Genomic DNA, 27,578 nt, shown 5'->3' on the forward strand with positions numbered 1-27,578 from the left:
GCATTTACTTCCCTTTATAGAATTCTTCTGTAACCAGGTATATAAACTCGCATGCAATTAGGTAATAGATCTGGTCAAGTGCTTGTGCCTAAATGCCAGAAATATACGTATAACTTATAGAATTCTGTAAATCACAATGTTTAGGGCCTAACAGTAAAGTACAAACTATGTAAGATATGCACAGATTTCCAGAATAGCACTTAGGCGCAATTTATAATGCAGTTAGTATTCTAAATATTCACACACATAAATGGCATGTAAATATTACTGCAACTAGTTAGTGCAGGTTAGTATAAAGGAAAACAGCAGGTTACCTTGAACAGATAGAAGTAAACTTGCTTAGTGTCTGCATCCTCCTCTTTATGGACACAAGTGAAGAGATATTCCACATCCAACACAATCCCCAGGAGTCGATTAATTTCTTCTTCAGACACATTCTCCAGGTGAGACACATGAGCAGCTAAGGAAATCCCCAGTTGAGAGAAGAAAATTAATGCATGAAACCCAAACCTCTGTAAAAATCTTTGCCAGATCTTCTGTTATCCAACAAAGTTCAAATCTTTTATCACATTCACTAATTTACATGCACATCTTAATTTACTCCTTTGCTCCTTTTCCATGGCCACCTGCAAGATATGTTCTCTGTAAACAAAGCTATATTATTGCTCTCAGTGACTTTAACAGCAAGAACCTAACAAGGAAAGTAGAAGACTAGATTTCAGCAGTTAACTAGATCAGAGAAGAAAAAAATATATATATTAGTAATCTGTTTGTAAATTCTAAGTAATAACAATACTTCAGCCCTGAGATCAAAGCATCTTCCAAGATCAAAACATGTCAAGGTGGAAACTTAAAACCTTGTGAGAATAAAGATTGGCTGGTGATAGTTGGAAAGGCAGGTGGGAAAATTAAGAGTCTCTGAGCACAACTAAAAACATGCTCAAATTTCCCTGCATGCACAAGAATCCACCACCCACATAGCGTCACAGTGATATACAGTATTAACAGTGCCAAATATTTCTCTTCAACTGACAAAGTAGGTTGCCTTTAACCACTTCTATTTGACTGCATTAATCAGATGGTAACTAGCAATACAGCCACTTCCTACTCACAGCCTCAGGAGCCAATGTTAAAACCCTGAGCTAGAGCCTTGAACCAACACTTGGCACACAGCTTTCTAATATAAGTGCAACATCAAAGTTTCTCTTCCCAATGTGGTTCACCAAATAGTATGCAAACAGACCCGGTGCAAAAAACGTGCACCAACATAAGAGAGCACACGGGACACATGTGTATAAAGATCTCAGATAGTGGCAGCTATATCGTCTGCACAAATTGGCACTAGGCTTTGCACACCCACATCTGTGCATGTGCTTGGAATGTGTTCTGTGCATAAAAAGCAAAAATACTTACCTGTAGCAGGTGTTCTCTAAGGACAGTAGGAAATAATCTCACACGCAGGTGACATCATCCATGGAACACTGCCAAGTGCACTATCACTTTAAATCTTTAGGCAGTACCCATACTGTGCGCGTGTCAGTGCCTTCCTTCCTGACAGCAGCTCATGGGACCATCAGTTTAGTAACAAAGCTAAGAAGCCAACTAGGAGAGGTGGGCAGGTTGTGAGAATATATATGACTGCTGTGCTTGGAGCTTCAGCTAAGTATCTTTACTTTCTCAGAGGACGAGCAGGCATAATACGCTCACACGTGTGACTCCCAAGCTCCCAGGATCATGTCTCTGGAAGAGGTTAAACACTGAACATACAAGAGCTTGGCAAAACCTTATGTAGGGAAGTTGGCTTTGGAGAATCGATTTTGCAGAACTGTTTGTCCAAACTGACTGTCTCTTTTGGAGTCATGTTCTAAAGAGTAGTGATAAGTAAATTATATAGCTTAGGATCAGTAGCCATTTTGCATTTTTCTTCAATAAATGCAGAGCAAAAATGAACCACCGAAGCAGCCATAGCCTGTGCTTTGTGGGCTCTCAACCTAACCTAAGCACACGCAAAGAAGATACAGTCTGCTAGGCAAGTGGAGATGGTTCTTTTGGATTCAGCAAACTCCTAGTCTACTAGGATCAAAGGCATCAAAGAACTGGAAGGACCTTCTATGTGGCTTAGTTTTATACTGAACTTATTTATTAAAGTATAAAAAGAAACAATATTCTGTACGACTAGAGGAAGAGATCTTCAGCTGGCAGGGCTTTGTTTATAAACGTTTATCAACACAGCTACAACACTACTTTATCCTAAAGCAAGAAAAGAAATAGAATTTTTTTTTCTACCTTAGTTGTCTGGTTTCTGCTTTCCTCATCTTCTCGTCATTCTCTTCCTTCCATCCACTGTCTGCCCTCTCTCTGCCTACTTCCATATGGCATCTGCTCTATTTCTATGCCTCTACCAGAAACTGTCTGCCTCTGCCTTCCATCTCTCCCTCCACCCCCATTGGTCTGGCACCCATCTTCTTCCCTCCACTCTCCCATGTCTGGCATCTCTGTCTTTGTCCCCTTCCATCTCTCACTTCCCTCCCCCAAGTAGTTTTTAGCATCTCTCTCCTCCTTTCCTCCCTTCAGATCTGGTATGTCTCCTCCCCTCCCACAATGCTCTGGTATCTCTCTCTCCTCTCCCTTCCTTTTCTGCTCTTCTCAATTTGTTTTTCTACCTCTTGTCTACTTTCTTACCTTCCAGTCCTCAATTTCCCTTTCATTGTGTTTACTTACAGCTTGCCACCTCTTTCCCTCACCCCTTCCAATATCTCACTAACTCTATCCTCTTCCCCCAATCCAACATGTGCCCTTTTCTCTTTATCCCCTCCTTCCATCCAGTATGTGCTCCCCTCTCTCTCCTCCCCGCTTCCATTCAGCATCTGTTACTCTCTCTCCCCTCCCTACTTCTATCATCTGCCCCTCCCCTCTCTCTCCCCTTTTCTTCAGTGTCTCCCCTATCTTTCCTCCCCATTTCCTTCCAGTGACTGCTCCCCTCTCTCTCCTTCCCACTTCCATAAAGCATCTGCTCCCCTCTCCCTTTCCATTCCCCCTCTCTCCTCCCCATCTCCCTTCAGCGTCTGTTCTTCTCTCCCCTCCCCCTCTCTCTCCACTTCCCTTCAGCATCTGTTCCTCTCTCACCTCCCTGCTTCCATCCAGTGTCTGCTCCTCCCTCTCTCTCCACTTCCCTTCGGCGTCTTCTCCCCTCTCTCTCTCCTCCATTTCCTTCCAGCATCTATTCCCCTCTCTCTCTCCTCCCTACTTCCATGTGGTTTCTGCTCCCCTCTCCCTCCCCACTTCCATGCGGTGTGTGTTCCCACCTCTCTCCTCCACATTTCCCTTCGGCACCACTTAACCTCTTCCCTTCATTGGGCTATGTCCCTCCCTTCCCTTCACCTTCGCTGGCGCTTTTCAGAATCGAGGTTTTCTCTCCAAACAGGCCGGACACTTTAGCCTTCTCACAGGTCGCACGTGACTGCCCCGTAGCTTCTCCTCTGATGCAATTTCCCATTTTCCACCTGGGCGGCTCGCATCAGAGAAGTTTCGGAGCAGTCGCACACAACCTGTGAGAAGGCTATGGCATCCGGGCCTCTTGGAGAGAGAAAACTCTGAAAAGTGCAAGAGAAGGGGAAGGGAAGGGAGGGAGATGGCCCGATGAGGGAAAGAGATGCCCAGACCGCGGCAATCGGGGAGGGAGGGGGCTGCTCGACCGCACGAGATCGCGAGGAAGGCTGCTGGCCTGGAGGGGTGGGAAGGGAGGTAACGTGTGGCAGATACTTTACTGCGGGTACAAGGCCATTTACTGCAGGGACAAGGCTATTCACTGCTCCATGCTTTTTAAAGAAGCGACAAAAAAACTTGCAGGCCTTACATACACATAGTAGAAAAGAAATAGGCACAAATCCTCAATAATGCTTACCACAGAATGAGCAAATTTTTTATTCCTCCTGAGACTTTTTTAGAATCCCAGTGTTGAGTTCAGCCTTCTGTGAAATTCTCTGCATCTGTGCTAGACAGCTAATAGATTCATTAGCATGAATTTAAATGTGCTGTGTGCTGGTGTCTAAGCAAGGCTTTGCATATGGCTACCTCATGCATAAACCCCATTTTTGCACTGTAAGACCATAAAATAGTTAAAGCCGAATTAATCGGAATAAAAAAAGTCTAGTGCACTTTACTGCATCAGACACTCAATGGCCACTTGCTCGATTAATTTCATTTGCCCAACAGAATAATCGGCCTGTCAGTGCAGAAAGCTCCTGGGAACAGTCATGTAAAGCAGATGAAGTTCTGTAAGTGCATTTATTAAGAGTTCCCAGACTACTATTATTACATAAATTTACTTAGCACTACAAAGTGTATGCAGTTCAGTATGGACACACAGAAGATAAAATCCCTGCTCAGTGAATCTTAAAACAGCCAACAGAGAGACACTGAGGACAGATGATGCATAAGGAGAAAGATCCTGAAAGATGCTAGGCCACTTCCTTTCGTCTCTTCTTCCCTTTCACCCAATAACTGATGGTTAAAGGTCGCAGTATACTCTAATAAGAGACACTAATTTATTAGAAGGAAATGGCTCAGAACTTGCCTAGAATTCAATTTAAGAAAAAAAGTTCAAAACTGCATGTTAAAGGCATGAAACAAATGTGTTTCTCTATGTATGAAAATAAATCATATATTCTACCCATAACCACTCCCAAAATTTTGGAGTTTGAAATAGGCAGCCTTGGGTGAGCTTAAGCGGCCAGCAAAATGTTGATCTACATTTCAAATAGCGGCAGCAAGGGAAATTCCTCTGCCACGATCAGCTGAGCGGGCATGGCAGGGGGACTCCCCCCCTCCGATGACAGCCAACAGGAGGGATACCCATTCCCTCCTGCCCCTGAACCCCACCCCCAAAAAGTCCCTTGCCCCCAACAACCTCCCCCCTTACCCACCACACTCCACACCTGTACGAAGAAAGTCCAGCCGGAAGAATGCTCAAAGCCCTCTGGGCTGGCAGGCCCCGCCACTCCAAAATGGCAGGTCTTCCCCTTCCTGGTGCAATTCTAGGATGCACAGGGAGGGGCCTAAGGCTCCAGTTGGCTCAAGAGGGGCCTTAGGCATCCTGGGCCAACTAGGCCATTCTGGGATGCACTGGGAGTAGTCCTAATACTCAGATTGGTCAGATATTGGGGTAGACTTAGGTGTGTCGGGGGAGGGGTCAGCTTTAGGGGGTGTTGGGAAGATTCCAGGGGGGTCAGATCCAGGGGGTGGCAGCAGGAGGGAGTGGGCATCCCTTCTGGCTGGGGGATTTCTCGGAGAGGGAGGTTTTTAGGGCAGGAGGGAGTAGACATCCCTCCTGGCCCACTGCTGCAGGGTGGGGTTTGGAGATAGAAGGCAGCTAGACTACCCAGCTAACCACAAGAATACCTTCCACAAGAATACCTTCCACAAAACTTCAACAATACAAACATTCTCAAATTTCAGATTACAATAAATATTTTCTTTAAAAATGTTGTTCTATAAGGCACATCTGTTTATCAGATGATACTTGTGTAATTATTAGGTCATCCCTTTTCCTTCCTGATGTCTCTCCCTTTTGTGAAAATAGAAACATCTGACATTTTGCGAAGGGCCTGCTTCTCAGTTATTGCTTCATCCTGCAGCCAAGTAAAAGAAGTTACAGTTGGACTGAGAAAGCTCTTTGGATTCCTTTATTCAGATTATCTCTGTATACAACTGACACAGCTGAAGAAAGATCTCTAGCAAGAGAAAGAATGATTTTTTTTTTATTTCCTTTACAACCAAATAGACCCCTATGTTTAATTGGGCACAAAAGTTAAAATTAATTCTAAGCAATAACTTTAGACAGAAGAAAAACCAGAATATATGTTCAACTAACTCCTGCCTCTACCCTCCCTCACCAAAAGAAATCCTTTAAAAAAAATTATATTAATAAAATATTGTAATTGTTCCCATCCTAGGAGGGAGCAGAAGCAAAATGATTACTGCCTTCATATTTATGACACACACTTTTTAATGGAGCATTAAAGTGGGTAATTTTATAACCTTTTACTGTGATCAAACTCTGTTTTACACATATAGAAGGCCTCTTAAAAATTACCCCATGGATTATGTGCATAAAAGCACACATGCAACAGGAAGGCACATTCTTCTATCTGTGTAGCCTGTTTGAATCATAGTTTAGGTGAAATCACCAAGTATATATGTAGTTTATAAAATGCTTACTTAAATACAGTATTTCAGCTGAGGAAGTTTGCACCAGCTCTTCAGTAAATGAAAACATATACAGAAGCATTTTAGCCAAGATTATGCAGGACTATGAATAACTTCAGAATAGGTGCCTAATTGTCTTTTCAACTTAGGAAAGCTGTTATAAAATTAACCTTCATCAGAGTTTTTAATTGAAACTTCTCCTCAAACACTGAGGTTCGTTTGTAAGTGGCTGTGATTGATGCACATTAGTTTCCTCAGAAGATACTTTTAAGCACCACATTCTCTATGGGGGTATATTGCAGGACAGTACTCTGTTTTGTTTTGAAGACAGGAAGCTAAAAGTGTTTATTTTGAGTGACTTAATCTATTTATTTTGAAAGAAAACTGCCATACAAAAACAGAAGAAGTGGAACAGAATCAAATATTCCACATTCAGACCATAACCACCCAGAAATATAAAAGACTGCCAAATTTCTAGGCTGTACATTCTTGATTGGAATACATTCAAAAATTTTGGAAATAAAACACTTCATTTAGACTTACCGTATTTGCCGGCGTATAAGACGACTTTTCAGTACCTTAAAATCCTCCCCAAAGTCGGGGGTCGTCTTATACGCCGGGGTACTGTTTACATGCCCTTACTTTACATTAGAGAGCTGCACGGGGACGCCCCTAGGGTCGCGGGGATCCCGTGGGGACGCCCCCTAGGGTCGCGGGGATCCCATGGGGACGCCTCCGAGGGTCGCGGGGCTGGATGTACTCAGTCTTCTGGATGTACGCGGCTCTTCTTCTCCCTACCTTCTCTGCTTGCAGCACAGAGCCGAACGGAATGTCTTCACGACGTCAGCGCTGACGTCGGAGGGGAGGGAGGGCTTAAACAAAGCTTAAACAAAGCCCTCCCTCCCTCCGACGTCAGCGCTGACGTCGGGAGGAACTTCTGTTCGGCTCTGTGCTGCAGGCAGGGCAGATAAGGAGAAGGAGAGTAGCCTCGCGGTTCGAGTGGCTACCAAGGGAGAGGAGCGGCCCGCCCCGCCCCGGTTGCAGCACAGCCGGCCAGGTTCCCTTACTTTTGTGGCACTTCCCCGACCGACCGATAACAGCCCGGGTCTGACAATCCTCCCTGCCCTGTAGCCGGCGAATCTAAATTACCTTCTTACAGCAGCTGTAAGAAGGGTAATTTAGATTCGCGGTTAAGGGCAGGGAGGTTTGTCGGACCGGGGCTGTTGTCGGTTGGTCGGGGAAGTGCCACAAAAGTAAGGGGACCTGGCCGGCTGTGCTGCACCCGGGGCGGTAGAGGAAGGTGTGCGGAAGAAGGGGTAGTCTTTTACGGCGAGTATATAACAAACTCTATGTTTTAACTGTAAAAGTTGGGGGGTCGTCTTATACGCCCAGTCGTCTTATACGCCGGCAAATACGGTACTTAAAATAAAAGACATTTTTGGAAACAACTCTGAAATAATTTACATAATTGCAAACTTCACAGGCTGCCACTAAATGTATGTACTTAAGAAAACTCAAGCCAGAAACTACCCATATTATTTCTGTCTGAAAAAATAAATACGTATCCCATCCATCCATTCTTCCTGCCCCAGAAGCCCTCCCCTCCCGATGCTACCCTCGATGCCCCTGCCCCAAAGAGCCCCTCAGTCCCCAAAAGCACCCCCTCTCCAATACAGCCCCCTTCCCCCAGGGCTTACCTTTAGTAATCCCTGGTGTCTAGTGGTGTTAATGCAGGAGTGATCCCCAGTCACTCCTGCCCCTTACTGGTGATAACCCTTAGCGATAGTACTATGAAACTAACATTAGGGGGTTGAGATAGTAGTTTGAGCTTTAGCAGAAGACTATTACCACTAGGGGTCGGTCATCAGCACTGTCAAGGGCCAGGTGTGACATTACTTTACATTATGATTTTTATTCCCCACAGAGTTCAAAGCAGATCAAAAGAAAACCAGTTACTAGGAACAAACCCAGTTAAACAATCATAATACAAACAGCTTCTCTGCAACAAATCATCTAAAAAGTTCTTAAATACATGTATTTTTAATAATCTCCTAAATGTAATGTAATTACCGTATTTTTTGCTCCATAAGACGCACTTTTTCCTCCCCCCAAAAAATGGGTGGAAATAAGGGTGAATCTTATGAAGCGAATACCACAACATCCCCCCTACCTTTTTGTACTCCTGGTGCTTCCCCTGCTGGATGGCTGCGGCAACGAGAGGAAGAGTGGCGAACAAGGCAGGCGCAAGAAATCGAGAATCATCAAGAAATTGGGCGGTGTTTAGGACTGCGAAGACTCCATGGACCGCGGCTTGATTCCGGCTTTGCTTTGCGCTACAAGCGCACTGAGGCCGCTCACATCCTGTATACCTCCTCACCCTCAGGGCCCATTCTAGGAAGACCTTCGTCGCTGCAGCTACTTGAACCAACGGGCCCTCCCCCTCAGGGCCCACGATAGGTACCGCTAGGAGAGGGTAACCCTTTGCCCGCTGCAGATGACTGACAGGAAAAGAAGTCAGCAAACACAGCCAAATTACTGTGAAAACAAGCAGCTCCGGAGGCTAACAAATCCCCGACGCCGCACTCTTCTATTCGAAAAATTCACGGACTAAAATCGTCCCCTCCCGCACTAGGACTCCCCTCCCTTTAAACGCCTTTCTTTCTTTCTCAAGATGCCCCTCATGTATTCAGATATTCGCTATCCATAGTACTCCAATTCAAATGGAAGTTCTAAAGAAATACTCAGTTACTCATTACCCATTGAACCCCAATCTGTAACTTTCCCCTCTTCACTATTGTATTATATTTAGACTCATTGTACGATACTGTATTAGACTTATGTATGGTGTTGTCTTTAGACTTATTGTATTGTATTATATTTAGACTCGTTGTATTATATTGTACTGTGTTGTATACACTCATTGTATTGTATTGTATTGTATTGTTTTGTCTTGTACTGTATGTTGACTTATTGTATTGTATTGTGACCTTGTTATTCGCTGAATGTCCAGCCTTCTTACAGTGTGAACCGCCTAGAAGTCACCTGACTATGGCGGTATAGAAAAATAAAGTTATTATTATTATTATTCTCCAACGGCCCCTTCCCCTCAAGGCCCATGCTAGGTACCATCAGGGGAGGACAGACCTTCAGTGCCACAGTTGACTGAGAGAAGGATGTCAGCAACTGCGACCAATGTTAAAAAGGGAACAAACGGCTCCAGGGGCTAACAAGACACCTCCCTTACCGGTTTGTCTGAAGCCAGTGTACGGACAACAAAAAACAGCCCGAGACTCCTGCTTCTGCAAGGTAACTGTAAGGGAGGCCTCTTGCGGGCACTGTGAATGACTTGCAGTCCTCAATCTTGACACATCTGCCGGGATTTTAAAAAGTAAAAAAGGTACCGGGAGGGGGGGCACCCCTGCCTGCCTGCTTGCCACTAGGCCGGCCTGCCTGCCCTGTCCCTGCCTGCCAGCCACTAGGCCTGCCTGCCCTGTGTCCTGTCCCTGCCTGCCCCTATCTGCTTGCCAGCCACTAGGCCTGCCTGCCCTGTCCCAGCCTACCACTAGACCACAAGAGGGGGGACAAGGTACAGAGCCTGGCAGGGAGGGGGGACAAGGTGCAGAGCTTGGCAAGGAGTGTGGGTTTGGGTGCAGAGCCTAGCAGGGAGAATTTGTTTAAGAATGGGTTTTTTTTCTTGTTTTCCTCCTCTGGTCAGGTGCATCTTATGGAGCGAAAAAGCAAAGTTACTTACCGTAACAGGTGTTATCCAGGGACAGCAGGCAGATATTCTCTACATGTGGGTGACGTCACCGACGGAGCCCCCTAGCGGATGTTTTCACAAGCAGACTTACTTGAAGACCTTCAAGCTTGCGATTGGCCCGTGCATGCGCGCATGTCCTTCCCGCCCAGTCTAGGGCATGTGTTTCCTCAGCGTAGCCTCAGTTCAGATAGCAAGCAAAGAAGCCAACCACGGGGAGGTGGGTGGGTTGCGAGAATATCTGCCTGCTGTTCCTGGATAACACCTGTTATCCCAGGACAAGCAGGCAGCATATTCTCTACATGTGGGAGACCTCCAAGCTAACCAGAATGGGATGGAGGGAGAGTTGGCAAATTAGGAGAACAGATTTTGTAAAACTAACTGGCCGAAATGGCCATCATGCCTAGAAAAAGCATCCAGACAGTAGTGCGAGGTAAACGTATGAACCGAGGACCAAGTGGCAGCCTTACAGATTTCCTCAATCGGAGTCGAGCGGAGGAAAGCAACAGACGCCACCATTGCTCTGACCTTGTGGCCTGTGACATGACCTGGCAGGGAGAGACCAGCCTCAGCGTAACAGAAAGAGATACAAGCAGCCATCCAGTTAGAAATGGTCCGCTTAAAAACAGAGTGACCCAAGCGATTAGGACTGAAAGAGAGGAACAACTGGGGAGCAGAACGATGAGGAGCGATGCGCTTCAAGTAGAAGGCCAGCGCACGCTTACAATCAAGAGAATGCAGAGCCACTTCTCCAGGGTGAGAATGGGGCTTCGGAAAAAACACAGGAAGAACGATGGATTGGTTGATATGAAACTCAGAAACAACCTTAGGCAAGAACTTGGATGGGTACGGAGAACCACCTTATCATGATGGAAGACAGTGAAAGGTGGATCCGCAACCAAGGCTTGAAGCTCACTGACCCGACAGGCAGAAGCTTCTGTGGCTCTTCACGGCAGGGACTCGCCAGGGCAGTAAACTTGTGTCGGCGAAGGGGGCTCTCCTGGCCCAATCTCTGCCCCAACTCTCCTGACCCAGACCACGCCACAGGGCTTTGCAATAAGGCGACATTTACGCTGATGAAAAACTTGTTGCAGCCGACCCCTCGCCCGCACTTTGCGCTGCTCTTTTAGGTGAAGGGGAAGGGATACCATCGGGCTATATGCCGGTTTGCGAGTGCTGCTGGAGGAGAACCAAACTGCGGAGAAGTTTGTGACTTGTGCCCGGTGTCGCGCAAATTAAAAAAAACAAAAACAAACCACGGACATCAAATGCATGCGCAGACCATCTGCAGGCAAAGCAGCTGGTCTGCGCATGCGTTGGGATCGCACACCAGCGATTCATGTCGGCAGATGGGTCGCTCCTCCGATTGCCCCCCATCTGCATATTAGAGGTTGAAAAATCCATCGGACCTGCCTGGATCGGACACGGATCGGTCCCAATTGAATCTAGCCCAAAGATAAGACTGGCTCTCAAAAGCTTTAAATTATAATAGCTCATTTAGAATGAAATATGAAAACAAGAGAACAAACCAGAAATCTTGTTAAGATTGTCTGAATATAAATGCTGCTGTTAATAAGATTACCAGAACTGCTGTTACCTACAAATCACTGAAAAAAGTTCTTATGGGCCTTAAGAAAGTTAAGACTTGTCAGTACTTCCTTCAAGATTTTCTTAATGCTCATAAAAAGAAAACAAATCATATATTTAAAAGAGAATACTAGTCAAACATGTGCAGATGAACTATTCCTTGGATTCCAAGCGCATGCAAATTAATTAGCTAACAAGTCAGTAGCAATAAATCGATGCCCACAATCAACTACTATTAATTGGCAGCAATTAGATTTTGTGCATGTATCTTTCTGCATGCTTTTCTATAACCCTTCACACCTAAATCCAAGTATGCCACTCAAAAGAGGGTGTGGCCAGGGACATGGTAGAGGCCTTCCAAATATTTGTGCGTGGAGTTATAGAATACAGTACTGTCATTTCCATGCCCAAATGCCAAGAGTTGTGTACTAATATAAATTTGCTGTAAGATTCAGGGATAATAATTACAGACCTGAGGTCAGAAATAGGCTATGATATCAAATCATTCAACTGACCCACAATGGTAACAAAATTCATGGAGAGTGATCAAAATAAAGTTTATAAAAATACTCAGAGATGTGGAACTCTGTAAGGAAGGCTTGAAAACCTCCCTTGGGTGAAGAGTTCACCTTCCAGTCATTGTTGTTTTATAAAAACTTTGATCACTAACTCCACAGAATATTGCTTGATTCAGTCTCAAAAAACTTTCATAATAAAGACCCCCAAGTCCTGCTTAAGCTAAGTGTTATTTCAGCACATAGTACAACACACAGTGACTCTCAAATACGTTAAAAATCTTTATTATGAAAGTTTTTTGAGACTGAATCAAGCAATATTCTGTGGAGTTAGTGATCAAAGTTTTTATAAAACAACAATGACTGGAAGGTGAACTCTTCACCCAAGGGAGGTATTCAAGCCTTCCTTACAAAGTTCCACATCTCTGAGTATTTTTATAAACTTTATTTTGATCACTCTCCATGAATTTTGTTACCAATGTGGGTCAGTTGAAAGAGTTGTGTACTGGCATTTATAGTTGGTTGCAGCTGGTCTCTTATTGAGACAAACATGGGGGAAAGCCAATGCTTGCTCTGGGATCGGTAGTATGGAATGATGCTACTATTTGGGTTTCTACCAGGTACTTGTGACCTGGATTGGCCTCTGTTGGAAACAAGATTCTGGGCTAGATGGATCATAGGTCTGACCCAGTAGAGCTGTTGTTATGCCCTAATTTGGGCATGGAAATGGGCTCAAGCATTATTCTATGAAGAGTGTTCAACTTGGAGCTTTCTTTACAGCAGGGTCTCTCAAACATTTTAAGCTCCGGCATACTAAAATGGAGCAAATGTTTTTTTTGTGGCACATTATAACTGAAATTATAAAATTGCAAAACCAACCAAAAATTAAATTTGAGAATTATTTATTTAAAGTTCTTTAAGCTAGGAGGCTCATTTTCAAAACACTTACCCCCTCCTTTACTAACGCGTAGCATGGGTTTTAGCGCCGGCTCTGATGCCCACAGGAATTCTATGAGCATCGGAGCATTTACCGCCGCTGCTGGTGCTAAAACTCGCGCTAAGCATTAGTAATGGAGATTAGACACGGAGGCATTAGACACACAAAGAAGAATAGGGTTCTTTGGTACTTTGTGTGTCTAAGTGCTTTGAAAATGAGCCCCTATGTATGGGTAGTTGTAACAATGGTGAAACTGAAGTAGACAGAATTTCTAATCAGTACGACGGATGCTCTTGTTTTTGAGTACAAATTAACGCAAAGCACGTCAACAAGCAAACACGCATTTCATCATCCACCATCTGCAGTTGTTCTCTTTTTTTTCGATTTAATTTCTGTCAGAGCTGACAATCCAAGTTCGTAAAGATAAGATCCAAACGGTAACAAAGCCTTGATTGCTTTGTTGCTCAAGTTAGGATAACCACTGCATAAAAACTAAAACCAAAATTACTTGCCATTAGTTTTCAAGGACCAATCACGTCCAAGAATGATGCTTGTCTGGATGGCTGTATCCTTACACACACAGATGTTCATAAGATTGACAGACTCTTGCGTACATGACATACATGTCATCTATTCTAGTGTATACTTATGAAGAGAATTTTTAAAACTAAAGTAAAATTCTGGAATCTCTTCGGGCACACCACTATGCCATGGCACACAGTTTGAGAAACACTGCTTTATAGAATAGTGCTCTGTACTGATTTTTTTACAGCACCTAAAGATGGGTGACATTTATTGAAACTGGCCCTATATTTCCAGTAGAAACATGGTGCTTACCCAGTGAGTGGCCACAGCTTCGGCATGACTCAGTTAGACTGACAACTGGCTGGTGTAGATCCACCCTAGGAGGTGTGGGAGGAGGATTAGGGTTTTTCCATCCATTACATTTACAAGATTCCTCGGCCTAAAATTTAAAAAGATATATAATGACAGTTTATACATGAGATAAGTATAGACTTCAGTCTGTTACCATTAAAGAACAGCGCGGTTTGCTTAGCTATCACAGAAGTATTTGTTTTTCCCTTTGAACCTATGAAAAGCATAAGATAAAACCCAGAGAAGTTTTTGATTGCTATGATCTTTTTAACAGATTTTATTGAAGGAGATATTTGCCAGCATAAAAGTCTAAAGGGTTATTGGGCTAGATTCACTAAACTGCCTGATTCACTCCACTCCGTGTCTGATCTGACACAGGCCAACTGATTCACAACGGGCCTGTATTAAAATGGGAGTGATCAGAGGAACGCCCTCCCACTGACATGGATCGCTCTCCAGCAATCCCGATGCATGTGCAGACCATCTACTTTGCCTGTAGAGTCGGCGGGGGGGGGGGGGGGGGTGATCAGAGGTTCTGGGGGGGGCGGTCATTGGGGGGAGGGGGGTTGCGTCGAGGGCAGGAGGGCCTGGGATCCCTCTTGCCCGTAGTGTAGTGGGGGGTGGGGGGTAGGGGGTTGCTGGGGCCAGGAGGGCTTGGGCTCCCTCCTGGCCAGATCGAGTTGGGGGGGGGCATGATCGCCGGGGCAAGAGAGCTTGGGCTCCCTCTTGCACGATATCATCGGAGAGTCAGTTAGTCGGCGGGGCAAGAGGGCTTGGGCTCCCTCTTGCCCTGGTGTTGTCGGGAGGGGGGTCGCGGTTGGACGGGGCAAGAGGGCTTGTGCTCCCTCTTGTTTTTTAAAAATTTTTCGTGTTTTTTAAAATTTTTTTAACTTTTTTACTCGCGAGCTCGTGGTTTTAACCCACAGGTTTAAAACCGCGGGCTCGCATTGCAGGGAAGGTCGAAAAATCAGGGCAGAGAAGAGTCGGGGCGGCCAGCAAGAGTCAGGGCAGAAAGCGCGGGGCAGCAAAGCAGAATCACGGCAGAGAGCAGGGAGCAATTGTTCACTCTCCCTTTCCCCTCCGCAGCTCGCACGACCCAACAAGCCTCAACCCAATAGCACCACAGAAGATCGGGGCAGGGTGGAAGTTGGCAGGGATTTCAGGGCGGCAATTTTATATTTACCGTAAGCATAGAAAATATGAGCATCAGCATTAGCTTTCATTTTTGGATTTCTTTCTTAGTACTGGCGCTTATAGGATTGAATGGGCTTTCTTCTACTTCCAAAAGAAATCAAAACCAGCATATTTTAAATTGGAAATCAAAAGAAATCCTCTTTTCAAACCTTCCACTGCCAGCTCCAAGTTGACATTATTTTTCCAATGGTTAAGAGCAGGGTTGGTTTATGCACTGTTCTGTAAGCACTGGGAAGGCATAACAAACAACATCATTGGTATATTTTTAACTGCATTTATATACAATTCATAGCCATCTCTGCTGCACACGTTGTTTCCCATGCTAAAGTCCTCTGAGCATTCTGCACAGATTTACATGTGCGCTATTCACGCACTAACTTGTCTTACCACTGGCGGAAGGTTTTAAGAATCACTTGCTAATCATCTGACTTAAGCAGTGATATTCAGTCACTAAACATAAATTAGACTTCAAAGTGGCATTGCTCAAATAACAGGTATAACTAAGGTGACCATTTATTTTTTTCATCAAAACGGGACATCTATTAATTTTCAGTCCTGCCCCCAATCCTACCCTAGCCCCACCCCCAATGTCTTCCATTCATTTTTCATGTACACACAATATCTTATTAATTCATAATGGTAACCATAAATTAAAAAAAACAAAACACAAAGCACACTGTACACTGTACACAGAGAAAATGTTAACTATCATTTACGAGTTTCGGGGTTTTTTCAAAGATGTCAAGGCAGATGACTTTAAAATATGCAATGTCACCTCAGTAACTATAGAAAAATAGACAAATATAGACAGCAGATATAAATGCTCAAAACTGACATATTTTGATCACTAAATTGAAAATAAAATCATTTTTCCTACCTTTGTTGTCTGGTGATTTTATGAGTCTCTGGTTGCACTTCTTTCTGACTGTGCATCCAATATTTCTTTCTTTCTTTCTTATCCAACATTTCTTTAAAAATCCAGCCCCTTCCCCTTTGGGTCCAGGTCTCTCTCTCTTTTCCCTCTGTTACCTTCCCCAGATCCTGTTGTCAGTTGTTCTTTGTACCTTTGTTTCAGGTCTCCCTCTCTCTCCCTCCTCTGTTATGATCTTGCATCTCTCTGTTCTTCCTCAGGGTCTCTCCCCATGTCTGAACCTCCCATAGTCCTCCATCTGCCTCCTGTCTTTCCCCTTTGGTCCAGGCCTTCCTTTTCTAGTCTTTCTTCTGCTTACAACCCCCCTCCCCCCCAATTTCTCTGCCTCTTTCTCTCCTTCCTTCCTCCCTCCTTCCTATATCCCCCTTACTGCCTTCCACCCCTTCCTCCACCCCTTCCTCCGAAGCCAGCCAGCCTCCCTCCCTCCCTGCCATGCCAAATATGAGAAAGCTCAGCAACCAACAGCCTGCCTGTCTGTCTGCCTCCCTCCCTCTGAAGCCTACCGCTGATTATTCTGCTCCCACCTCCGGTCCACTGCCGCCGCAACCCGCTACTACTTCCTGCCCACTGCAACAACCGCAGGAAAGGCATGTCCAGGCGCCGGCCCAGAAGCCTTTTCCCCAACATCAATTCTGACATTGGAGAGGAAGTTCCAGGCCAGCCAGGCAGTGATTGGCTGGCCCAGAACTTCCTCTCCGACTTCAGAATTGACATCGGGGAGAAGGCTTCTGGACTGGCGCCTGGACATGCCTTTCCAGCTGTTGTTGCGGCGGCGGGTGGTAAAGCAGGGAGAGAGCCCATTCTCCCACGATCGCCTGTCCCATTGTCCCCACACACAGCTTCGGGACGCCGTCTCTGAAAACAGGACATTTCGGCGTCCTGAAGCTGTGTGTGGGGACAACGGGACAGGGGATCTGAAAAAGGGACGGTCCCGTTCAAAACTGGACATATGGTCACCTTAGGTATAACTTGAAATGTCTAACCTTTATACTTTTCGGATTTTATGATTGTACACTGCCTTGATCTATGCATGAGTTTAAGCAATATAGCAAGAAACCAAAAAGCATAAACATCTATATATATTCAGCGGTGCTGCCTAAACAGTTCTGAACAGCTATGACTTAAAAACATCTTTAGGTAGACATTTCACATTTTCCGCACACTATTTGGCTAATATTAACTTCATGATTTCACATATTTAGCACGGTTAGATAACGCAGGATGAAAGGCTGCAGGATAATAGCACTAGTTGAAACTTAGGGCTCCTTTTACGAAGCCACATTAGCGGTTTAACGCGCGTAATAGTGCGTGCTAATTTGCTAGCCGCTACCGCCTCCTCTTGAGGAGGCGGTAGTTTTTTGGCTAGAATGGGGGTTAGCACACGCTAAAAATGTGCGTGCGCCAAAAACCCTAGCACGGCTTCGTAAAACGAGCCCATAGTTATCTTGGAGAATTAGTGAAAATGGCAAGGGAAATTAGGAAAAAGATATAAACGGTAATTGGGTTTAAGGCTGAAGTGGCTATATCTTATAGAGCCCACAGCAGAACAGTTTTTCTTCAAAAGTGGAGAAGCAACTAAATAAAAAATCATTATAGAAATTAGTGTGCATTCCTCCGTCAGATTTAATTATTTTGAAAGGTTGAAATAAATAAGTCCCAAAAGGACCATTAATACCCCTCTAAAATCAATTCAGCACACATTTGTGTGTTTTTGTGAATTTTGTTGTGCTTTGCCTTTATTTCCTTGCATCTACTGTGATTTTTTTTTCTCAGTACTGTAGAATTCTCTTGATGTTTCAGTCACAGAGTTCTCCAACTGGAATCATTAGATTTATTTGCAAATAGCTAAATTCTAGAGCAATCTCAAACAATGGGGCTGGAAGTGGTCCATTTTTCATTCAGAATATTTCTTCCTGTCACAAGTCTCTTTCACTGCAGCTCCTTGTAACTCTGGGCAAGTCACTTAACACTTATTAAGTACCTATCTAACATATGTAAACTGGGCTTGATGGACCATTGGTCTAATCCATTAAGGCTATTCTTATGTTCTTATGCTTTGATTGCCTAAACCACACACAAAAAAGCGGTATACAAGTTCATCACCTTTCACATACCAGATCATTTTAACTTAACACAGAATTTTAAAAAATAAGTATGCCCATATCAACTCTTCAGGGCTGGAGCATCCCCAATTGCTCCTGCTCTCACTGGCTGCATTGTGAAAATGGTGGCCGCGACCTCCTGCAGCAGTCTCAGCTGCCATTTTTACAATTCAGCCAGTAGAAACAAGAGCAACTGGGGATGCACCTGCCCTGAAGAGGCCACTAGATCACCAGGGCTTTCAGAAAGTAGGTAGGAGCTGATGGATAACCCTTCCCCCCGATTCCTCCTGCCCTAAGTCCCTCCTCATCACAATGCTACCCTCTTGATGCCCCTGTCCCAAAGAGCCCCTCAATCCCCAAAAGTACCCCCAATCTCCAATTCATCCCCCTCCCCAGGGCTTACCTTTAGTAATCCCTAGTGTCTAGTGGTGTGCAAGAGTGATCCCCCAGTCACTCCTGCCCCCTGTTGACAATCCTTAGTGATAGAAAAGTGAGACTCTCATTAGTGATTGATATAGTAGCTTGAGCATTAGCAGTAAAAGACTACCACTAGGGGTCACCAGTACAGTCAAAGGCCAGGTATGACTTAGGAACTTCTCCTGCCTTGACCTCAACAAATGACTAGAGGTAGACCCTGGGGAGGGGGGCGGCCTAAAGAGGGTGTTTCTGTGGCTGCAGGTATTTGGGCAGGGAGTATTGGAAGGGATGGGGAGAACTCCAGCCCATTATAAAAAGCTCCCAGGAGCATTTAGCAGTCGCTTTGTCCCCCTCAATCACAGTGCGGAAAAATACCACCAACCTTTTAATAGCAGTATTTTTCTAGAAATAATGCAGCTTTTGGCATTCACCACAAGCTGCATTATTTGATTTACATAGTAATGAAGTGTTCTGCAAGCAATGACATGCTTTACATTCATTAATGTGTATACTGCAGTAACTTATTTTTTCCATATGTAGTTTTAGATGTGTGAATAAGCTATTCTAGACATCAGATTATTCATTCTAAGGTTACTGTTACAGGAATGAGATTCTACCTTAAATGTAAGTTTAGTTGATTTTTTTATATTTGCGTTCTGAATTTCAGGCTACGTTTTGCATCCTGCTTTTTAGTGACATGAAAGTTTTAATTATCTAAGGGGTCCTTTTATTAAGGTGCACTAACCAATTTAGTGCGCATTAAATGCTAAGGCATCCATTATATTTTATGGGCACCTTAGCATTTAGCGCACGCTAAACTTTAGTACGTGCTAAATTAGTTATCGCACCTTAATAAATGGACCCCCTACGTGTTGTTTAACTTTCGAATGGATGTTAAATTCTAACTATATTGTGCTCTTTACATCTGTTTCTATTTTCCAGTGACTTGTTCTAGTTTTATCCAACTGAAAAGGTTTTTCAGTTGTCTCTATAACTGTGTTTCTATTTGTTTCTCCTCTTGAAGAAGTAATGGGAACTAGATTTGAACAAAATTGATCAGTATGTAACAACAAATTGTAAATGTTTTGCATTGTTAAATCAGGATGTCTATGTGCCTTTTATATTTTCATAACTGAAGTTCCACTTACAGTATGTAATGGTTGTTCAAATTTCCCCCGGCTGTTTACAAACGTGGAAAAACATTGGGAGAAATATTAACATAAAAAAGAATGGATTATGATCAATGTAATGAAGAACTATTGGGATGCAAAGCCATTGCCAGTGGTGCTCATCAGCCATTGAGGGTTTACATATAAAAGTGGTCAGCACCCACTATAGGCACGAGAGAATCCTCACGTGATACTGAACATACGTGTATGCTATCGTATGTCCATGTGAAATGATATATATATACCTCGTATATAGGTAGATCATCTAGCCCAGGGGTGTCCAACCTGCGGCCCAATGAAGTATTTTTTGCGGCCCCGGTCAAGGGTGATGCAGTGTTTTCCTCTGCTGCCCCCAGGTGTTTACTGTCTTGCCGCAGCATTTGCACGTTTGTGCGGCCCCAGAAACATTTTTTTCAGCCAATGCGGCCCAGGGAAGCAAAAAGGTTGGAACACCCCTGATCTAGCCTATTAAAATAAGATTAAGGGCTCCTTTTACTAAGGTGCGCTAACGTTTTTAGCGCACGCTAACCATGCGCTAAATGAAAAATACTAACGCAAGCTCTATGGAGGCTTTAGCGTTTAGAGAATGTGGTATTGTAACGCGCACTAAAACCGCTAGCGCACCTTAGTAAAATAAGCCCTAAATGAGCATAAATCCAGGATTCACAATCAAGTAGTAACTACCCCACTAGTATTCCATTGGTTACAATGCCATCACACAATGGCGGATATACGGTGGAGAATGATAAAATAGTGATGGGCAATGACCATTCGGGTCTTTATCTGCCGTCATCTACTATGTTACTATGTCATGTTACTATGAGGGGGGGAGACAAAGAATCCTTAATTATAATGAACTTTAAACACTCTTATCTCCAATGGACTGAATGCAACATTGGTCTTTCTTAAATTGAAACCAGTGATGTCATTGGCTTCCTGTTTATCAGCAGCTGAGTCTTAAGAGTTTCCAATCTGATGCCATGAAATTGTTAGCATAAGCTGGAGATGCCGTCTGTTTTGACTATAGTATGGTGAAGCAGATTTTGTACTTTTCAATTCTGAAATAAGTTTAGGGTTAATGAATTATTCATTCTGGGGTTTTTTTTTTTTTTTGCAGAACACCAGGACTGGCCTTTGAAACAGTGTATACAAAACATGGCCCATGTCGGCTAAGTGGTCCTGGCTTATTGACTGATTTAAGATACGTCATACTTAAATTCAGATTTATAAGGTATTTTTAAAGATTTTCAGATAAGGTGAAAAAGTGAGACCAATGACAATTCTCCTCTTTTACTAAGGCGCGCTAGACAATTTAGCGAGCGCTAAATGCTAACGCAGGGGTAGGGAACTCCGGTCCTCGAGAGCCGTATTTCAGTCGGGTTTTCAGGATTTCCCCAATGAATATGCATGAGATCTACCTACCTCCCTACCCCTGTGCTAACGTGTCCACAGATTATAATGGACGTGTTAGCATTTAGCATGCACTAAATTGGCTAGTGTGCCTTAGGACTCCTTTTACAAAGGCGCGCTAGCGGTTTTAGCGCGCAATATGCCGCGCGCTCTAGCCACTACCGCCTCCTTTTAAGCAGCTAGCGCGCGATCTGTGCGTGTGCTAAAAACGCTAGCGCACCTTAGTTAAAGGAGCCCTTAGTAAAAGGACCCCACTATGAGGCATGAGTATCTGTTGACTCATATGAAGAGTCACCTCCGAAGTCTCGGAAGAGCTTCCTGCATATATTTTTATGCTTTCAGCGCTGAGCTTTGTTGTAGATTAACATTATTGTTGGCTCCCACTGCGAGAAGTTTTTGACCTAATCAAATTAATTTATGTAAAATACCTAGCACACAATGTAATTGTTTGGGGCAGAATCTGTTTTTCTCAGTGTGCAAATGAGGGCGATTGGAGGAACGACCCCTACCGACCACACGGATCACTAGTGAGCAATCCTGAAGCATATGCAGACCATCTTCTTTGTCTGTACATGGTCTGCGCATGCTTACAGAGCTGCGAACAGCTTCTTTTTTAAAAAAAAAACCAACAAAAAAAACCTTCGTGAGCCCGTGGTTTTAACCCGCTTTAAACCCACCAGTCGCTTCTTTTTTGATTGGCCAGCCCAGTTGGTGTTCCTGAAAAAGTTTAGTGAATCGCGTCCTTCCTGCTTTGCATGCCGTTTCCCCTCATTTGCATGTACGGATTGGAATTGGATCGGCCACAATGTTAGTGAATCGGGTTGGAGTCGCAAACCATTTTGGCCCTAATACTGGTAAATGACACGTCTGACTTGATTCAGTATAAGTACTCTGTGCCAAAATTGGCAGTGCCAGAGGGCAGTGATGGGCATTTTACAAGATTAGCAAATGTTATTAGCAAATGTTATGTTATTAATCTGTATTATGTGTATGTATTTTCCTGTGTGTACTTACGGAAATCAGTTTTGTAACATTATTTAAGATATGTAGTGAAGCTTTGATTTGGTCAGATTCACCCCCTCTTTTACTAAGGCGTGCTAGCCGATTTAGCGCACACTAAATGCTAACGCGTCCTTAGGATATAATGGGCGCGTTAGCATTTAGCGCATGCTAATATTTAGGGCTCGTTTTACTAAGCTGCGATAGCATTTTTAGCGCATGCAGCATTTTAGTGCGTGCTAAACCCATGCTATGCGGCTAGAACCAACGCCAGCTCAATGCTGGCGTTAGCATCTAGCGTGTGTGGCAATTTAGCGTGCGCTATTCCACGCGTTAATGCCCTAACACGGCTTAGTAAAAGGAGCCTTTAGTGCGCCTTAGTAAAAGACCCTCTCAGTTTGCTAAATTCCTGATCCTGGATCCCCTCCCTCTGGTCAGATCATTATAAATACACCTTCAACATCAACTGGGCTCAATGCAATTATAAACACAAACCCCACAAATCCCCCATCAAAACCAGTCTAAAGATTGAACCAACCACTTTCTGGGACAAAGCAGATCCCGAAATTGACGCCATAGATCCCAAAGAATTCATACCACAATGGCAAACATTAAGCGAAACAATCCTAAATGAGCTAGCTCCAATAAAATCAAAACACAAAATCTGCAGACAATCAGACAAATGGCTCGACGCTGAACTGCTCCAACTCAAAAGGCACTGCAGACAAATGGAAAGAAACTGGAAAAAAAAGAACCAAGAACAATCCAAAATAGCATGGAGAAGTCTAATCAAACAATTCAAGACCATACTCAAAGAAAAAAGAAAAGATTACTACTCCAAGCTGGTAGGAATGGAGTCCATAGACTCAAAAAAACTTTTCAATCTAGTAAAAAATCTCACCAACATCAAACCTTACCTAGCAGCACAAGGAAAGCATCCTCCAACAGCCACTCAACTCACAGACCACTTCAAAAACAAGATTACAACAATCAGGACTATCTTCAATAACACACACATCCTCCTCGACGAGATAACAACAAATCCCCCAATAGGAGAAGCCATTGCTGCAGACAGGACCTGGACCGAATTCCCTGCGGTAAACTGGACAGACATGAATCGACTCTACAAAAAATACAGTCATGCTTCATGCGACCTGAACTATTGTCCCTCGTATCTAATAACCAACGCCACCACCAAATTTAGGGCCAGCCTCATGCAATGGATCCAAATTACACTCACTGAAGGTCAATTCTCGCAGCACCTAGGAGAAATCATAATCACTCCAATTGTGAAGGACCACAAAGGCCTTATAGATAACCCCGCTAACTATAGACCCATCGCCTCAATACCAATATACGTCAAACTTATAGAAGGACTAGTTGCACAATTCCTCACAAATTACCTGGAAGACCACAATCTTCTCCACCCCTCTCAATCGGGATTCAGATCCAACCACAGCACGGAGACTTTACTAGTAACCCTATTAGACACAGCCCGACAGCACCTCAGCAAAGGCAGAAGGATGCTGATAATTCAACTCGATCTATCTGCAGCATTCGATCTGGTCGACCACACCATCCTACTGCAGACACTAGAAGCCATAGGGATCTCAGGCAGGGTATACAATTGGTTCGAAGGATTCCTTAAATACAGATCTTATAGAGTAAAGCCAAACAATCTTAAATCAGAACCATGGTCCAACCCCTGTGGAGTTCCTCAAAGATCACCTCTCTCACCTACTCTCTTCAACCTCTTCTTATCCTCCCTTGGGACTACCCTAGACAATCTGAATGTAACTTCATTCAGCTACGCTGACGACATCACCATACTCCTACCCTTTGATGCTCCTGACCCAACTTCTACAGAAAAATTGGAAAAAACCCTTCAAGCAGTGGAAAAATGGATGGCAGATCACAAATTGAAGCTGAACACTGACAAAACAAAATTTCTACTGCTTGAAAAGGATAAGAATCCCTCCATCACAGAACTAGAAATAAACGCCTCCAAATACCCTATACAACCTAACCCTAAAACTTCTAGGAGTAACAATAGACAGATGCTGCACAATGCAGGCCCAAATCAACAAGACCACCCTGAAAGCATGTCTAACCATGCGCAATTTAAGAAAAATCAGAAAATTCTTCAACAAAGAGCAATATAGGCTAGTAGTCCAATCCCTAGTACTAGGCCTATTGGACTACTGCAACATACTCTATCTGCCTTGCCCTGCAACAATGATAAAACAACTACAGACAATCCAAAATACTGCACTCAGATTAATCTACTCACTGAGAAAATTTAACCACGTCACCGCAGCCTACCTGGACTCACACTGGTTGCCACTGCAAGCATGAATTCAATTCAAACTATACTGTCTATTATTAAAAGCAATAAATGGCACAGCCCCCAATTACCTAAACAACCGCCTGTACCAAAACGCCACCACTAGGCAAAGAAGAACTAACACCCCTTTTACCTACCCCCCCACTCAAAGGCACCCAGAGCAAGAAGATATTTGACAGTCTGCTGGCGACGCTTGCAGCGAAACTGGGACCACACTATCTCCACCTGCTGATAACAACAAAACGACTACAAATATTTTCGCAAAGAAATCAAAACCCACCTATTCAAAAAATTTTATACAGATGGCTTAACCCCAACCGGACCCCCTCAACGCAACTCCCCCCTCCTCCCCCCTTCACCAGTTCCCTTCTCTTTAGCCTCAAGCATGTCAACTGCTTCCCTAACGGTATATATACTGGATCTGCACTATTTCCTATTTGTACAGGCATCTTGTAGCTCTTGAAATATACAGCTCCATTATTCTTGTAACTTATCTTGGAAATGACCAGAATTCTCTCTGTAATTATCCTGGAAATGTCTAGTTGTCTCTTTTGTAATCCGCCCAGAACTGCAAGGTTGAGGCGGAATAGAAATCAGTAATGTAATGTAAAATAAATGTATATAAATCCCTGGCCAGAGGAAGGCAGTAGTTAATATAGCTGGATTTTAAGAAATCAAAATGTTCCACTTACTTAACATTGTTAAAATAAAATAATAAAGTCAAAGTTATTGTCAAATAGAAAGCATTAAAAATAATTAGGTGTGGGAGCAAAACATTACATGCTTGTTCCCGTTTCCTTTTCTAAAAAAAAAAAAAAAAAAGTAACACTTTAAATGCTTCCCAGATTGGGTTCCACGGCCAAATCTTTTCGAAAGCACACTATCAACAAACGGTCAGGGACCCACTCCATGATCAACGTATTCCTTATGCCAGCACTTTGGAAATGCAACAAGCTAGCTCCCGCCCAAATCATAATATAGCATCAAAAGCAGAGTAGCTGGTGCCAAACTAGAAAACAACTCTCTAATAAAATGATTTCTTATATTTGATAACGGAAGATTCCAGTTAAAGAGTGTGGGGGAGAAGAGAAAGAACATTATTATCACAAAATGCGATACGACCAGAAGCAGACGTGTCTCATAGGAACAGTTTTGTTAAAATCGATTTTTAACGTCCTCTGTTCCAAAACAAGAAGTCTTGTATAACACAGTTCATGAACATAGTTAGATGTGTAGCTACACAGTCTGTGCAGAAGTCCTTGGGGCTTTTAAGTCTAACTCAGTCCAAACGTCTCTAGAGGGAGCAGTAAAAGTGAGAAAAAAAATTTAAGTTTTCTGTGGCGTGTGCGCAGCAGCCGCGCTGAGGGGAGGATTTAAGCGAGATACGTGTGGCCCGCCTCCTTCACAGCTGTCACAACAAAGGAGCTGAAGTCAGCAGCGAACGCCAGAGACGTGGAGAGACAAAGCTGCAGGCACCAGGCTGCCCCATCCCGGCTACTCCCAATAATAGCAGCAGCAAGACAGGCAGCTTCTTATCTGCCTCACTTGCGCATTCCCACTCGCACCAAAGCCTCTTCCCTCCATGTTTCCTGGAGTACAAACACCCAGCTCGATACAAGTACCACTACAGCGACAATTAACACGTATCTACACGCAACTAAAATTTCACGCTATGCCGCGAACGGCTTAGAGCGGCAAAACGCAACAATTAACAGCGGTGGGGGTGGGAAGAAGCGCGCGCGCACTCCAGGTTTCCTTCGCGGATCGGACCCCTGCACGGCTCGCGCGCTTCCTTGCAATTGTTGCGTTTGGTCGCCATTCTTTTTCTCGCGACGGGTGCCCATTGTTACGGCGTTCGCGACTATTGTTTGGTTACCTTGCAGCGGAGTACACGCCGAGTTTTCTCCAGTTTCTTGGGCCGGGGGGCGGAGCGGAGCTGCGCCTTCTTGGCTGCGCTGCGGGCCGAGCCAGCCCACCGCACACCCCGGGACTCTCGGCGCCGCGGGCCGGAGCGCAGGCTGCAGCCGCCGGCACAGCCGGGGATCCCTGCGAAACTCCCCCGCCGCCGCTACCCGCATCCACCTCGGACATTGCAGCCACAGCGCCGCCGCCCCACTCTCGGGAGGAGGGGGAGGATTGCGGCTGACCGCGCAGGACCCTCCTCCCCGGGAACGTCGCAGGCCCTGGGGGGCGGGAGAGGAAGGTGTCGCGCAGAGCCGGGCTTCTCTTCCCCGCCCTGTCCTGAAAACAATAAATCGTTGCCACTGGTGGTGGGGTTGAGCCGGCAAAGGAAGGCAAGCGTTTGGCCTGGGGCACGTAAGCAGCCAGCCACAAACAACTTCTAGAGGCCAAACGGGTTGTGAATGTTTGCGCGGCGGGGGGTGGGAGGTGCTGCGCCGCTCAGAGGACATGGCCTGCTGGGTTTCTTCTAGTACCCATTCTTTTTTGCACCTGTAGCTGTTTTAGTGGCGTCAAGGTTTGCAAACTTTTTTTTTTTTTTGTAAAATCTGGCTTTTTAGAGCATCGACTTGGTAGGCGTGACTTAAGATTCCATATTTTCTAAGCCTCACATTTTATAGCAGACTTTACCGTGGAACACTTGTGAAAGAGCCTTGAATGATGGTGGTGCTCGAAAAGCATGGCAAAGTTGAATAACAAGAGGGGGGAGGGAGAAGGGAATCCACTCTGGTTTTGCAAGTTTTCAACACACAGAGAAATACTTGCTAAGAGATTTTAGAGATCTTAACATTCTTGCCTGAAAAAAAGGAGAAATAGTGGATATTAACCATATTTGAAAAATAAAATGTATACTTAAGGAAAACAGATCAGTTCAGGTGGCACCTTCTTGAGTTATCCTAGTGGCTCTGTTCCAAAACCCTTTTCCCTTTCAGTGGAGCATAGCTTAACAAACATTTCATTTATAAAAGTTTTGCCTGGGTTAAATGAAGCAAACAAAATATAGGCCTGGAGTTTTGGAGACCCTTAGTCTAGCAAATTTCCATAAAACCTTAAGGCAAAGGTGCCTGTTAACGTTGAAAAAAATAATGATGTGCCTCACTGTGGTGAGATTTAGACATGGAGGACTGTAATCAAAAGAAATGTCTAAGTTCAGTTTGGACGTAGGACACTAGTC

The 27,578-nt window shown here is 44.3% G+C and overlaps 1 protein-coding gene across 1 annotated transcript in view; it reads right to left on the minus strand.

Moving 5' to 3' along the window:
* KAT2B (lysine acetyltransferase 2B) overlaps positions 1 to 27,578 on the minus strand; it is a 141,733-nt gene that overhangs the window by 98,946 nt on the left and 15,209 nt on the right. The window contains exons 3-5 of the mRNA XM_033932862.1: positions 26,322 to 26,513; positions 13,841 to 13,967; positions 315 to 460 (exon numbers count right to left, since the gene is read on the minus strand). Coding sequence (XP_033788753.1) covers positions 315 to 460; positions 13,841 to 13,967; positions 26,322 to 26,513 — 465 coding nt within the window. The remainder of the gene's footprint in view (positions 1 to 314; positions 461 to 13,840; positions 13,968 to 26,321; positions 26,514 to 27,578) is intronic.

Source organism: Geotrypetes seraphini, chromosome 2, assembly GCF_902459505.1.
Source record: "Geotrypetes seraphini chromosome 2, aGeoSer1.1, whole genome shotgun sequence".
Taxonomy (NCBI): Eukaryota; Metazoa; Chordata; class Amphibia; order Gymnophiona; family Dermophiidae; genus Geotrypetes; species Geotrypetes seraphini.